This window comes from Vipera berus, assembly GCF_964194415.1.
Source record: "Vipera berus genome assembly, chromosome: 4".
In the NCBI taxonomy this organism is placed as follows: Eukaryota; Metazoa; Chordata; class Lepidosauria; order Squamata; family Viperidae; genus Vipera; species Vipera berus.
In genome coordinates, this window is record NC_138206.1 from 40,188,308 (window position 1) to 40,202,021 (window position 13,714).

A 13,714-nucleotide genomic window follows, 5' to 3' on the forward strand; every position below is an offset into this window, starting at 1 on the left:
TTTTTGGGGTAGGGCTTACATTAGGCCCACCCCCCAAAATTAAGCTAGGGCTTAATTTTGGGGTAGGTCTTACTTTCGGGGAAAATACGGTGTATAACATGATTGTGTATCTTAGACGCTTTTCCATAATTTCTACTGCCGGCAACAAGCAAATTAAGTTCTGAACCTTATGTGATACTTCATGTCATTAACAAATCTCTCTTACATCTTTACAGTCTTCTTTTGTACAACTTGTCCTGATTCTTGTATCAAACCATCTTACAGTACCATCTTCTCCACAAGACAAAAATGTATAGGGATCATTTGGGACTGTCATGATCTACAAAATAAAGTAGAATTAAAAAGGGCAGCAAAAGTTGCTTTAAAAACTGAGCTTAAGACCCAAAAATTCCATAAACTGTACCTATATAATCTTATATAATAAAAATCAATTAATATGCAATTAATAATATAATAAACTGATTTTGGTCTTGAATTATATAATCAGAATACAATTAAATGAAAAATACTGAATAGCATTTGAAGCCTTTTTGGCACAGACTGAATTTGATATATCCATTCAACAGTGGATTTAAAATAGATTTCCAAATATTTATATACTTTGGTCTGTTCTATTTGCAAGTCACTGAAGTTCCACCTATGGTCACAATTTGCATAAGTATTTAGTTAATGCTGTCTTTATAGTAACAAGTGATTATATTGTAGTACCTCATATGTAGTTCCATAGTGGCAAGTAAATTGGCACTGTCTGTTGGTTTCAGCATCTTGTTCAACATTAGTATAAAAAATGACCCCATCTCCAGAACAGGATATTATTTGCTTATCATTGGTGCATGGTAAAAATTTTGCACTAAAAATATTTGCCCTGTGTCCTGAGCGAATGGTTGTTAATACCTAGGAAACAAGATTAATATTTTGATTAGCCTATACAAGGGATGGGGAATGATAACACCTATCTACCTTTTTCTACCATCACCTCATCCATCCACCAAAATCACTTAATTATGATGCCACTTTATATTTATAATTGATTCTTTCTGACGTGTTGAGGGTGAAAGTCTCCAAATCAGCCAATTAATGTCACAGCTGTACAAGAATCTGGCCATTGCATTAGTACAATATTTACACGATAACATGTTTGGGAGTGTTAGAAAAGGAAATAGGAGAAATTCATATGATCTTTCCTGTGTTTTTGTGAGACTTATTGGGTTTTGCATCAATCCTTTCACTGAGGACAGATAATTTTTTTTGAAAGTATATAGGATACATGATACACATAGTATCATCAAAACATGTATTTATAATAGCATTTTAATCAGAAGAATGAATAGTTGGCTACCTTACCTTTCTACTATATGGATTAGTAATTACAAGATTAGTATCATCAGATCCAGATAGAATATATTCTCCTGTATCATTCCAGCATATTGTATTCACCTGTGAATAAATATTTAGCAGCTAAATTAATCTTGAAGAGTTTTCAAAATTACATCTAAAAATATTAAAAGTATTTAGTTGGCCACAACAAAATATTAATGATTAATAAATACTGCACGATCCTTGGTTTGGCCTCACATTATTAACATGCCTATTTTTCTGAAAACTGAAGCCATAGAAAAATAATACCTCTGAAGGTTGAACCCTGTCAAGATTAATAATCAATTCCCAATATAAATGAACAAATAAAATCTTAATTTAAATGTGAAAAATATTTAGCTGAATGTTATTAGTGTGGAATAAACTAGATCTAGGCCAGGGAATGTACTCTGCATATGGAAATATTGTTTCCAATAGAAAATGCGTAGCTCATGGTTGAACGGTGGAATCCTGGGTGCTTTTGGGTTTTGCTCGCAGACATATCATTAACTGACTAGATCATTAACTGACTACAGTAGTGGCCAAAATTGTGGAACCCTTTTGGGAAAAGTTTACATTTGAGGTTTGATGGCTAATAACACCACTTTTTTGGAGTAGTACCATAAAATTATATATCAATGGAAAAATAATTTAATCAAGAATGTAATGCAATAACGTTTATGAAGGATTTGCTATTAGAATAGCAGTTATAAAGAAGTGAAACATGTAGAAAAAACAAGATATACAAAAATTACCACCATGTCAGTTAATACTTAGTTGAGTAACCTTTAGCATGAATTACGGTCTTACAACGTCTTCCCATGGAGTGAACCAAGTCCTTTAATTCTGCAGTTGTTATAATGTAAAACCAAGATTGAATGATTGCTTCTATTAACTGGGTTTTGTTGCTGGGTTGTTTCTGACTAACAAGTTTTTTTAGTCGGCTGTATAGATTTTCAATTGGGTTAAGGTCTGGGCTATTCCCAGGCCATTCCAGCAGAGGAATATGATTATCTTGAAACCACGTTTTGCACACAGCAGCAACATGACATGGAGTTGAATCCTGTTTAAATATAAATGCTTCATTGTGTTGGAAAAGATCATGTGCAGAAGGCTTCTGTTTGGGCTCAAGTAATTCATTAATGTATTTTTGGCCATTTATATTCCCATTAATCAAATAAATTCTGCCCACACCTTTTGATGTCATACACCCTCAGATCATAACAATGACTGGGTGTTTCATGGTACATATAATGCAATCAGGATGCAAATATTCTCCGATTCTTCTCGTTACCTATTTTATGCCATCACTACCAAATAACACTGTTCCATTGTTCCTCTGTCCAGGTAACATGGGTTTTAGCCCAGTTTAGTCTTTTCAAACTTTGTTTGAGAGATAAAAGTGGCTTTCTTCATGGAATTTTAGATTTTAGGCCAAATTCCTGCAGTCTGCGCCAAACAGTCCTTGCACTTAGCTTCACACTGCATTGTGCCATTTCATCTTGTATACACCCAGATGATTTTCTTCTGTCACGTAGGCACATTCTCTTAATTCTTCTATCATCACTTGCTGTTGTGCACCTTTTCCTGCCTTTACCAGTGTGGTTTTGTAGTGACGGAGTCTCCTTATACCTCTTCAAAAACTTAGAAATGCCACCTTTGGTTAAGTTTCCACCAATTTTTCTTCTAATTTCTTTATAACTCTAGCCTTCTTCACTTAATAATACTATTTTACATCACTTTCTGGGTGATCAGTCAATTCTTTGCACCATTACTTTAATTTTATTACGTTTTACAAGCTCACTAAATGAAAGAACACAAAAAAACCCAACCAACTTGATAGCGATCACATAAAACACTGCCAAATGTCCTCTTCTCAGCTTCAATACATGACATCAATAACTGAATCCTACTGTGATCTGATTGGCTCATTGCCAAAACAAGATGACACCTGATTGGCTCTCTAAACACTCATGCTTTTTGGCTACAATCAGATGAAGGAAAGCTACCTGATATTAACCTAAGCAAGTTGTGCTTCCTTTTTCTGGTTATTTGGCTATAACTTTTCATAGAATACAAATAATTGAACAAACCTTGTTGCGTTACATTCTTGATTAAATTATCTTTCCATTGATATATAGTCTTATGGTACTACTCTAAAAAAAGTGGTGTTATTAGCCATCAAACCTCAAATGTACACTTTTCCCAAAAGGTTTCCACAATTTTACTGTAAGTAACATCATCAGTGCTCGTTACTGTAGGGTTTGCTCCCTGTTTCCATAAAGTAGCTTGCCCTGCCAGTGTTGGTGGGGTTGTGGTTTTGTCTTTGATAGTTTCTTGATTGGGACAGTTTTCTGCTTGATTGTTTGACTTATATTAATCCATACTTATTTGTGTGTTGATTGTTAAAGAGAATGTGTTCTGATCTTTTTCTTTTCTTCTTAGCTTTTTATTGTCTCTTTTGAATGGTATGTAAATGTGGTTTATCTCTGTGTGTCTGCTGATGGCTGATTTGTCTCAATGCAAAGCTTCCAGGGGGATGCTGTAAATGGTGTAAGTGTGAGGACCAATTGTAAGTCATTTTCTTCAGTGCAGTTGTAACTTCAAACAATTGTTAAATGAATGTCGAGGACTATCTGTACTGACTTAATACTTAAAATAAGCAATATTGTTTAGGGCACTTCAACTGTTCACACCCGCAGATCTTAGTGAACACTTGTACCCATTTAGCTGCACTTCACAGTGCCACTTCTCAGCAGGGGCTGAAGTAGAGGTCCAGCACCTGCAGCAGTCTCAGCCAGCCATCAGCATCCCAGGCCTCTATTTAGTCCTAGTGCTATTGCTGCCATCACCCTAGAATGCACTGCAGCCAGCCATTCCAGCATCAAGTGCAAAGCCACAGCCATCTCTGCCAGCCTTTACTCCGCAGACCCTGCCATGCCCAGCCAACTTTCACCATGTTTCTCCCACTACTGGCAAGACATGTCTGGCCTGGCCATGTGTGGGGCAGCAGCTGGCTGCACTAGGTCTTCTTTCCAAAGCCGCTTGCATGTTCTCCAAATAGCATGCACCAATCTTGCAAGTGCAGAGCAGCGGGACAATGGGAACAGAACATTAAGACAACAGGGTGAGTGGGCTGCAGGTAGCGAAGATGGCAGGCCTGCAGGGCAAACAGAGTGCAGGATGGCAGAGACAATGAACACAATGCAGCAGGGGCAGCAAGTGCAAGGCAGCAGGCCAAAAGGAATGTGGGCAAAGAGGGTCAGCAGGATGAGCAAAGTGCAGGGTGACAAAGGGAGCAGAGGCAATACAGTGCCAGGCAGCCAAAAGGGCAGAGATGGGAAAGAAAATAGAATGTTCATTTTCAGACACAGCCTTTCTTTCACTATACGAAATTGTTTGCAACTATTTTATTAAAATAACCAAGATTGCATGTTACTGTGCTTGTCCATTTGTGCAATAGAAACTTTTAAATGGAGATCCTTGCCAACTCTACAAATCTGCCCTCATATTCTTATCTGGAGGGAGGTTTGCAAGCGTATAATCAGTTACAATTTTAAAAGATAATGTTAAAAGTATTTAAAAATTTAAAAGGAACAAGAAATCACTTACACAGCCATCATGCACATTCAATGTTGCTTCAAGTTTTAATCTTTGGATAAATTCTCTTCTCCCTGTGGAAAAAAAATACTGTAAGATTAACTAACATATCTTAATGTTTACAAACACCACCTGAAAAACTCCATTGCTCTCAATTTTCTGGGGCAGGTATCACACTGTATGTAGACCCAAGATTATTAACCAATATTTAGAGACTGGGAATTTGACTTCCTGGACAATGGATAAGCATTTGTTCAGCCCAATCAGCCAACCAAGCAGGCAAAGAGTTATCCAACAAGCATTTAGTCAGAAATATATACTGTAGCATTACACATTCAATATAATGTCAAAGGCAAAACACAACTGTCCTCAAATTTGAATAAATTTCCCAACTTGCCTCAGCACATGAAAAGTTACTATAATGACTTTTCCTTGAGTACATTCCAACATGCATTATTCCAAAAATGAACACTTCTGGAAGAGTGAATTGCTTTTGTTTTAAGGGAAACATCAACTGCAATGATAATCAAATACCTAGTGCAGAAATTCTTTAAAACACAATACTAAAGCAAAAATAAAGAAAAATAAGAATAAGAAAAAATAAAAATAAGAAAAATAAAAATAAAGAAAACACTATTTTCCAATCCAGTAATACATATGTATTCCGAATGAATGTAGGCAAACCTACACAAGTGATCAGCTAACGAAATATGAACACAGGTCTAAATATTTATTTAACAGATAAGATGAGTCAATTCCCACATATACTGTAAGTATCAAATTTTTGAAGTTTTCTTCCATGAATATATATAAATTAATGATGGATTAGGGCACTATTCTTTTTAGCTTCTATTTATAAAGGATATAAAGATATAAAAATTGTAAATAGAGGAATTGTCAATACTGTATCCAGCTTACCCTCACTTCTACAAATGCAAATGTCACATTCTACTTTGAGCACATTGTTACGATCAATGCGATCATTTTAGATCTGCCAAGGGAAAACTTGATTTTTGAACTCTAGACATTTAATATATGCAAAAAGAAGTCTACCTGCTATTTAGTTGGGAGAATATGAAACTAACCTATAAGTGCTTGAACAGACTTGGAATGTAAGGTAGCTAGGAAAGTACAAATCCGTTCATAACTGAAATGTTTCAGTTACAGTTGATATAAAACCTATGGTTTTACATATTTTTTATAATTGTATGTACTATACTGCAAAATAAAGGAATGTAGAATACAAAGCAAATACAATTTATTTTTAAAAATAGATCATGTAAGAATTTTCAAGATTCCTTGTTATAGCAACGTTTGGTTCTTACATTAGATCAGAGTAGGCATAATGATTAACTTCTAATATTCTCTTTTTTCATTGTTTATACATCACTATGTGAATATGATTTATCTATCAAAGATGGCATATTACTCCCTTCTTTTCCTATCTCCAGAAAATGTTTATTTATCATATTTATATGGACACTGATATCACAAGAGCATACCGCAGTGAATTACAAATATAGCTTAGATCAGGGGTCTTCAAACTTGGCCCTTTAATGACTTGTGGACTTCAACTCCCAGAATTCCTCAGCCAGGCACGCTGGCTGAGGAATTCTGGGAGTTGAAGTCCACAAGTCATCAAAGGGCCAAGTTTGAAGACCCCTGGCTTAGATTTAATTACTATTCTTACCAGTAAAGCTGATTTAAGCATTAATTCTTTATATGGATATCTAGGGTTATTTAGATACTGATTCTAGCAATAGTTTTAAATGTTATGGGCTCTTCAGCTATAGAGGTTTTATATTTTGTTGTGATCGTATTAGTCTGCATATAGTTATTGGTGCATAAAAAAACCTATTATTACTGCTGGACAATATTCCACATCACTTTTTCAGTATTTTTTGCAAACATCAGTTTTTAAAATATTAATTCTAAACTGTGTATATTTTTCTTCTACAACTGTTGTAATTAAATAACTTATTTGTCCTCTGTAATTGATTTCATACCTCATTTTGTTTTATTGAACAATGATTATGGAACTAAATCAAAGAGTTTCAGATCAAAGTACATCGCAACTTGTGGGCATTTAGTACAGTATACCTCACAAAATAATGTGATTTCAGTTGATGTACTTCTTAATTTCTTCAATATAAGGAATCATTACATATTGTTTCGTTCATTAAAAAGGAGCTATCTTAACTAAAAATACTCCCCATATTTTAGGAGGAAGCTATAATCGCAATTGACATTTCTGACCTTGTTTCCTTGATTGACAAAATTATTAAACTTCAAATATTGTATCACTATTTTTAAAAGCTTAACATAATTAATCAATTTTAAAGTAATTCTTACTATCGATTTTAATTTTAATCGTTGAGATGCATTTGGCTGTCATGTGATTACATTATTATGTAAGGAAAAGCAATTTTGTCTATAGCAATATTGCAATCTTTATTGGACTTTTAAACATATGACACAGCCAAATGAGTACATAGCTAAATATAACCCTTCCTGCTTAGTGAATGATAATGTTACACATACTTGAATGTTCAACTGAAGTAAACAGTGTTAGAGCAACAGACTAGATTTAAAATATTAACTTGCAAGAAAATGTTACTTCCACTATAAAAGTAATGTGTGCTTGCATAACTTTTAAATTTTCTTTAAATATACTTATTTCCCATATTTCATATTTTTTACAAAACAACTGTATAAACTCAAGAAATTATTTTTATAGGAAGCAAATTACAGACCCAAGGACTTAGTCCTCACTAAAGTATGACTGCAACTATACAACACTCACTTGAATTTCTTTCATACTTTTAAAAAAATTCTTCTATATAGTAAACTAAAGTCGAAGATAAAGTTTTTTATCTAAGTGGGAAGAGGATTGTATATGTTTATCTTCTTTAGCATTCAGTTATAGGACCTGATAATGGTACAGCCGTTCAGGGGTTTACTAACAGAGTGAGAAGCAGCCTGAATAATTTTCTTGACATGCACAGTCATCAATCAGATTATCTCTTTCTCAAAATAGAACTTTCTTTCACGTTTCTACCATTTTCATATTGTTCCTGATTATAAACAGAGTTAAAATTAGACACCCATTCAATGACTATCTCCCACAAACTCAAAACCATTTCATACACGGCCTTTGCACCATTCCAAAATCAATTCTGCTATTATGTAGTCCATCTTCAAAGTAACTGCTCAAAAGTTTGATTGCTCTGCACATAACCTGGAAAAATGCAATCTGTGTTTGATACTTTAAAATGGAACTGGGTTGTTTTGACTTTCTTCAGATCCTTGCAACTGTCCCAATATGCAGAAAAAAAGAGGCAACATGTATCCTGTGCTTCTATGGAAAGGCGTAATTCCTGAGGATATTCTCAGATCATAAGATTTGAGTCGGCATTTAAAGCTCAGGTTGTAACTAAAAGCTATACCCGTAAGCAAACTCCATCCAATCTGTTAGAACAGGGGTGTCAAACTCAATTTCATTGAGGGCCACATCAGCATTGTGGTTGCCCTTGGGGGGCCGGGTGGGTATGGCCAGGGTGGGCGTGGCCTATTGGGTGGGCGCAGCTGGAGTGCGTATGGATTACTGGGTGGGCATGGCCAGCTCTACATCATTGGCATCAAGGGTGTCTATGGGAGCCTGGGAAGGACTGGGACAGATGTGGGGGTCTCTGGCAGAAGGAGGGTCTCTGGGCCAGGGCTCAGGCAGGGGGAACCATTCCCTCACTGTTTCCAGGATGGCTTTGGGGGCCACATGAAACCACTTCGCAGGCCGGATCTGGCCCCCGGGGCTTGTGTTTGACATGTCTGTGTTAGAACTTCCCCAGGGGGGGGTATTTTGCCACATGTAAAAAGATGTGTTTCCTACTTCTTTCACAGGGCCCTAAATAGCTACAAACTGTAAAGCTGTTGTTGAATTATGTTTTGAACTATCCTCTTTGGCATGGTATTACCTTCAAATGACTGGATACAGTTTTTATATATCAGTGCCAGAGATATCTTTTATTTGAATGATAAATAATTTAGTCATTTGTATTAAAGGAAAACAATTACTGAAACCCTCAATAATATTCTGATATATTTTGTTGTCTATTAACTGCACATGCAATGCTTGCAGATGTGAGAAAGCAAAATTGTATTAGAATCTAGTCAAATCCCAAGTGTGCTGAACAAATAGTTGTGTCATCCAGTAAAAAATGCAATGTTCAGCAAAGATCTCTCAGAAGACCTATAAACTTTTTCACACTGCATTGGAAAGCATTAAAAAGGAATTCTGTGACTATAAACCTATATCAAATACTGAAATACTGCCATGAAATTAATATTCTCATTATAATGGTTGGTATACATTGGTTATTCTTAAAATATATTTTAAATAGTTCCTTGTGTTTTTATAAAGTCACTTCCCTAGCAGCAACAAATTTACATATTCTCTTAAATTAGTTCATTCATGGTGATCCAGAATCACTGACTGAATTAAACAAAATACTCTCTACATCAATCTTGCACTTGGGATTGTATGTAGATGGGTTCACGTATTCTATTGTACCTGGTCACTCAAGTACATTTAAAATGTGCTACATATAATCAATCTCTGGGAGGGAGAGTGTGTATAACCTTTGAAGTGGTTGGTAATTGTCTTGTTCAATAAAGACTAAGATATATATTAACTGGAATCATTTATTATTCTAAATGTTATATCCAATGTTTAATTTGCTTTGATATCTGCTTCTTTTTAACTGTTTATATACCATTACTGAACTGTAAGAGTTTACACTTTAAGAGAAACATTGACTATATTTAATATTTTCCTTCTAGTTCATTACCATTTAACATTTATGCCTCAATCATTTCAGTTTAAAGTTAGTTTAAAACTGGCATATTTTAGCAGCACAATAAACAATGCTCTAAAAGTACTCTACTATATATAACTAGTTTTATCTCAAGAAATGTGATGCATCTTCATCTATTAGTTATAAATTGCAATACAAGGAAACGTTATTTGCTTTCCTATGAGGGTATATTCTAAGATTAGTTTTTTATCTGATGCTTGAGAGCATGCACAAATGTTGCATGCTTTAGACACTGAACAGGTGTTTCATATGTGGCAGTAGGAAGAAGATGCCACTTTTTATATTTTACTGTATACATTTTGCCTCGTATTTTTGCATCTGTGTATGTTGTTCTTACTATGAACAACTTTAAATCATTTTATCAGAAATGTGGCATATAAATCAAAATAATAAACCAAATCAAGAATGTTTTGAGTGGATGCAGTAGTCCTGACAAAAATAAGTCTACAGTCCTTATGTTAGCATGTTTACAATTTGTTGTCTTGATACCTTTTCAATCTGCATTTGGTCATACCTGTTTACTGAAACACTTTTTATCCACTTATTGTTATGTCAGAAGTTCATAGAAATATTATCAGCATCACTCATACAATAGAAAAAACAAATGTAAAATAGCTAAAATATTAAGCAGCAACAAACTTGTTCCGATCATATTCATTTTAGTATTATTATTAACATTTATATGTTGCCTGAATCTGAATAGTTCTGAACAACTCTTGAGTGGTTATAGGGTCTTAGTATTTTAAATGAGCAACAAATACAATTGATCTTTGAAACTAGCTAATACAATGTATCAGTATCACTAGAACTTGAAGATCTTTAGGAGAAAAGCCAATTCATTCTGAATGTAAACAAGTCAATCTGGTATGTTTTAGTTTATCTCTTCATAGCAATGAGGGAAGAATTCCAAGAATTGAAAAATCATTGCCCAGTCTTAGATACAGCATTGACTGAAATATTCACCTGGACCAATCAGAAATGAATGATGGGCAATCAGTGGCCTAGTACTTTATTAAATTATATACATTCAAGATATTACTCTATTTTTTTCATGGTAAGCACCATTTTAAAAAGTGCAGAAAACAAGTAAGAAATAGCAAGCTATACTAATTAAAGATAAGAAGCAACAAAAAAGAGAAAATAGTTAGCTATAGTTAAATGGGGATTCTATGCCCAACATATCTAAAATTTATAATTGTTCCCATCTTAAACTTACACCAAATTCATACAAAATATTCAAACAATAAGCATGCCATGGGCCTCCAAAATATCATCATAACATCACTCCCTGTAATTGGGATGTAATTGGAAGACTACTCTTCAAATTAACTTGAGGAAACTTATCAAATGCATTCACACTTTTATGCAAGAAAAAAATAGTATTTGGAGGAAGAACAGGATTGTGCCTGTTGTCTGATTTTTCTAGAATTGGCTTTTCTTTTCTTCTTTAGTCATTTAACTCTTTTAATATCCATTTTGCTGATATTAATGTGCCATAATTACACCCTATTATATACATAAATGTTGACCTATTTAACCACATATTGATGGCAATGAGGTTGTAATTCTGCGTAATATTTTAAAAAATCAGCTTTCAGGAGAAAAAGCCACAAGAGTGGCTCTAGCAGATTTCTAGACCAAGTTTGACAGATGTGATTAATACTTTTCCAAGAGAGTTTTTTTAGTTTTTAGTTTTATTAAATTTTTATACCGCCCTTCTCCCGAGGGACTCAGGGCGGTGAGAGTATTGGAAGAACAGCCTATGGTAATGAAAATAAGTCTGGCAGCATCTTTTCTGCAGCTCATAAAACTTTTACCTTTTATTAAAATTTAGTATTCAGAAAAATTATTGCCACGCTCCTGGTTTTTTGAAAGAGTATATTCACTTTCATTAGAATAGTACATACTGAAACCAATTTGGGAGCAATGAAATATACACCTGGATGTAAACAGGCAAATCACAGGTGCAACTCTGCTATCACTTGTTTTTCTACCAAATATCAGTTTTTTAATAAATTATAATATCTAGACTATAATATATAGCTACAGCAAAAGCACACAGAAATCATTTGTAATCTCGCCATCTCCTTCCCATGCTGGGCAGTTTTAAAAACAAAAAGTTATTAGTTGGGGGGGAAAAAAATAGTGTGGCTACTACCCAGAAATTGATTAAAAGTAACCTTTTTCTTACAAAGTTTTAGAAAGTCCATAACCACACATACCAAAATAAAGAAAATTTAGTGCTACATTATTTTTCCTGTGTTAATAAACATTATTTATTTATTTTATTTATTTTAATTCTATTTATATCCCGCCCTTCTCCGAAGACTCAGGGCGGCTTACAGGCTTAGCAGTAGCCTTCATTCTCTGTATATGCCTGCTTATTAGGGCTTTAAAAGATAACAATTTGATTTTATTTCACTGCCCCAACACTGTCGATTCGGCTCAACTCTGGTAAAAATGCATCCGTCCTGCAGATATAAAATAAGGTCGCTATCATATTTTAATGATTGATTATTCCGGAGCGATTCGTACTACATATTTTGGGGGGGGGGAGAAGGGGGGGAGGTTGAATCCCCAAGTCTATGAAAGCCAGAACCTCATAACCGTCTGAGTTAAACATTTCCAAGGTTATGTACATCCTGAGTTTGTTTAGCTCAGGGGTCGGCAACCTCGGCTCTTTTATGACTCGTGGACTTCAACTCCCAGAATTCCTGAGCCAGCATAGCTGGCTCAGGAATTCTGGGAGTTGAAGTCCACGAGTCATAAAAGAGCCGAGGTTGCCGACCCCTGATTTAGCTCATGCTAATTAATGGAAGGCAGCAAACGGCACTAAAGCCCCGTCCTGATTGATTTCTCTGCGCTACAAGAGACCTATGATAGGGCAGCGGACGGGAAAGAAGAGCGGTCCAGTTGATTAAACCGAACTCGGCTCAATTAATTGAGTATCGCTCCCTGGCCAAGCGCAACAACGTGCCGAAGAACGGGATATTCAAAATTAAAAGCAGACCAGAGGAAAACCGCAAGTCGACCTTTCGCGTTCGGAAGAGGCGGCTTTTCTTTCCCGGGACTCGCCGCCGAGAAAACTTGTTAAGGGGGAAATAAAGGGGGGGGGGGAAGCGGGTGTACCGGAGGGCGCGGAAGAGAGCTAGATCGCTCGAGGTTGCCTAGCCGTTTTTACCGACCACCCCGGGGTTGTCCGACCGACCGCTCCCCGCTTCGGCATTCAAACCTTTAACACGGCGCTGCTCTTTAAGGAGGGGGGGCTCGCGATCAGAAAAGGCTGCTCCACGACGACGGTCCCGACGGCTCGCCGTCAAAAAAAAGATCGAACCGAGCTTCGGCGCTTGGGGGGGGGGTAGGTGGGGGGGAAATCGACACAGGGCCGCCGCGTCCCGGCGCCCCCGACCCCGCCCTCCTCCTCCCCCTCCCCGCTCTTTCCTCACCTAGATACCGTCTCCTCAGCAGGCCGGGCTCCTCCAGGCCCAAACTCCGTTTCTTCACATCCCACAGGAGGTGGGTGCAGCACCCCCGGGACATGGCACCGCGTGCTCGGCCAGGAGGATCGGATCTGCCACGGCGGGCGCCAGCGACATCAGTCGCTGCCACTTACCGAGGGGCCACCCCTCCCCCGCTTCACCATGGAGACCGCGCGCGCGCGCCTCCCGCGCGCGTAACCACAGCGCCGCCGCTGCCATTCAACTCTTCCCCTCCCCTCCCCATCGCCTCCTCGGAGAGCTGCCACAGCAACGCTAGCTCCTCCCCCCGCCTTCCCCGCCCCGCCCACAGAGAGGGAAACGGCTGGCTGGAGACATCGCGAGAGTGAAAGCGGGGTGTGGAGAGGAATAACCGTTTGCCCCTTCCCCCCCCCCGACGCGTCTCGCGCT

At 36.9% G+C, this 13,714-nt stretch overlaps 1 protein-coding gene across 7 annotated transcripts in view; it reads right to left on the reverse strand.

Moving 5' to 3' along the window:
• Nucleotides 1-13,511, reverse strand: part of DCAF6 (DDB1 and CUL4 associated factor 6) — a 59,723-nt gene extending 46,212 nt beyond the window's left edge. For all 7 annotated transcript variants that reach the window (XM_081327395.1, XM_081327392.1, XM_081327393.1 and 4 more), the window contains exons 1-5: nucleotides 13,274-13,511; nucleotides 4,969-5,030; nucleotides 1,345-1,437; nucleotides 709-894; nucleotides 206-319 (exon numbers count right to left, since the gene is read on the reverse strand). In XM_081327395.1, the coding sequence (XP_081183521.1) occupies nucleotides 206-319; nucleotides 709-894; nucleotides 1,345-1,437; nucleotides 4,969-5,030; nucleotides 13,274-13,367 (549 nt within the window). In that variant the 5' untranslated portion in view covers nucleotides 13,368-13,511. The remainder of the gene's footprint in view (nucleotides 1-205; nucleotides 320-708; nucleotides 895-1,344; nucleotides 1,438-4,968; nucleotides 5,031-13,273) is intronic.
• Nucleotides 13,512-13,714: the final 203 nt, after the last annotated feature.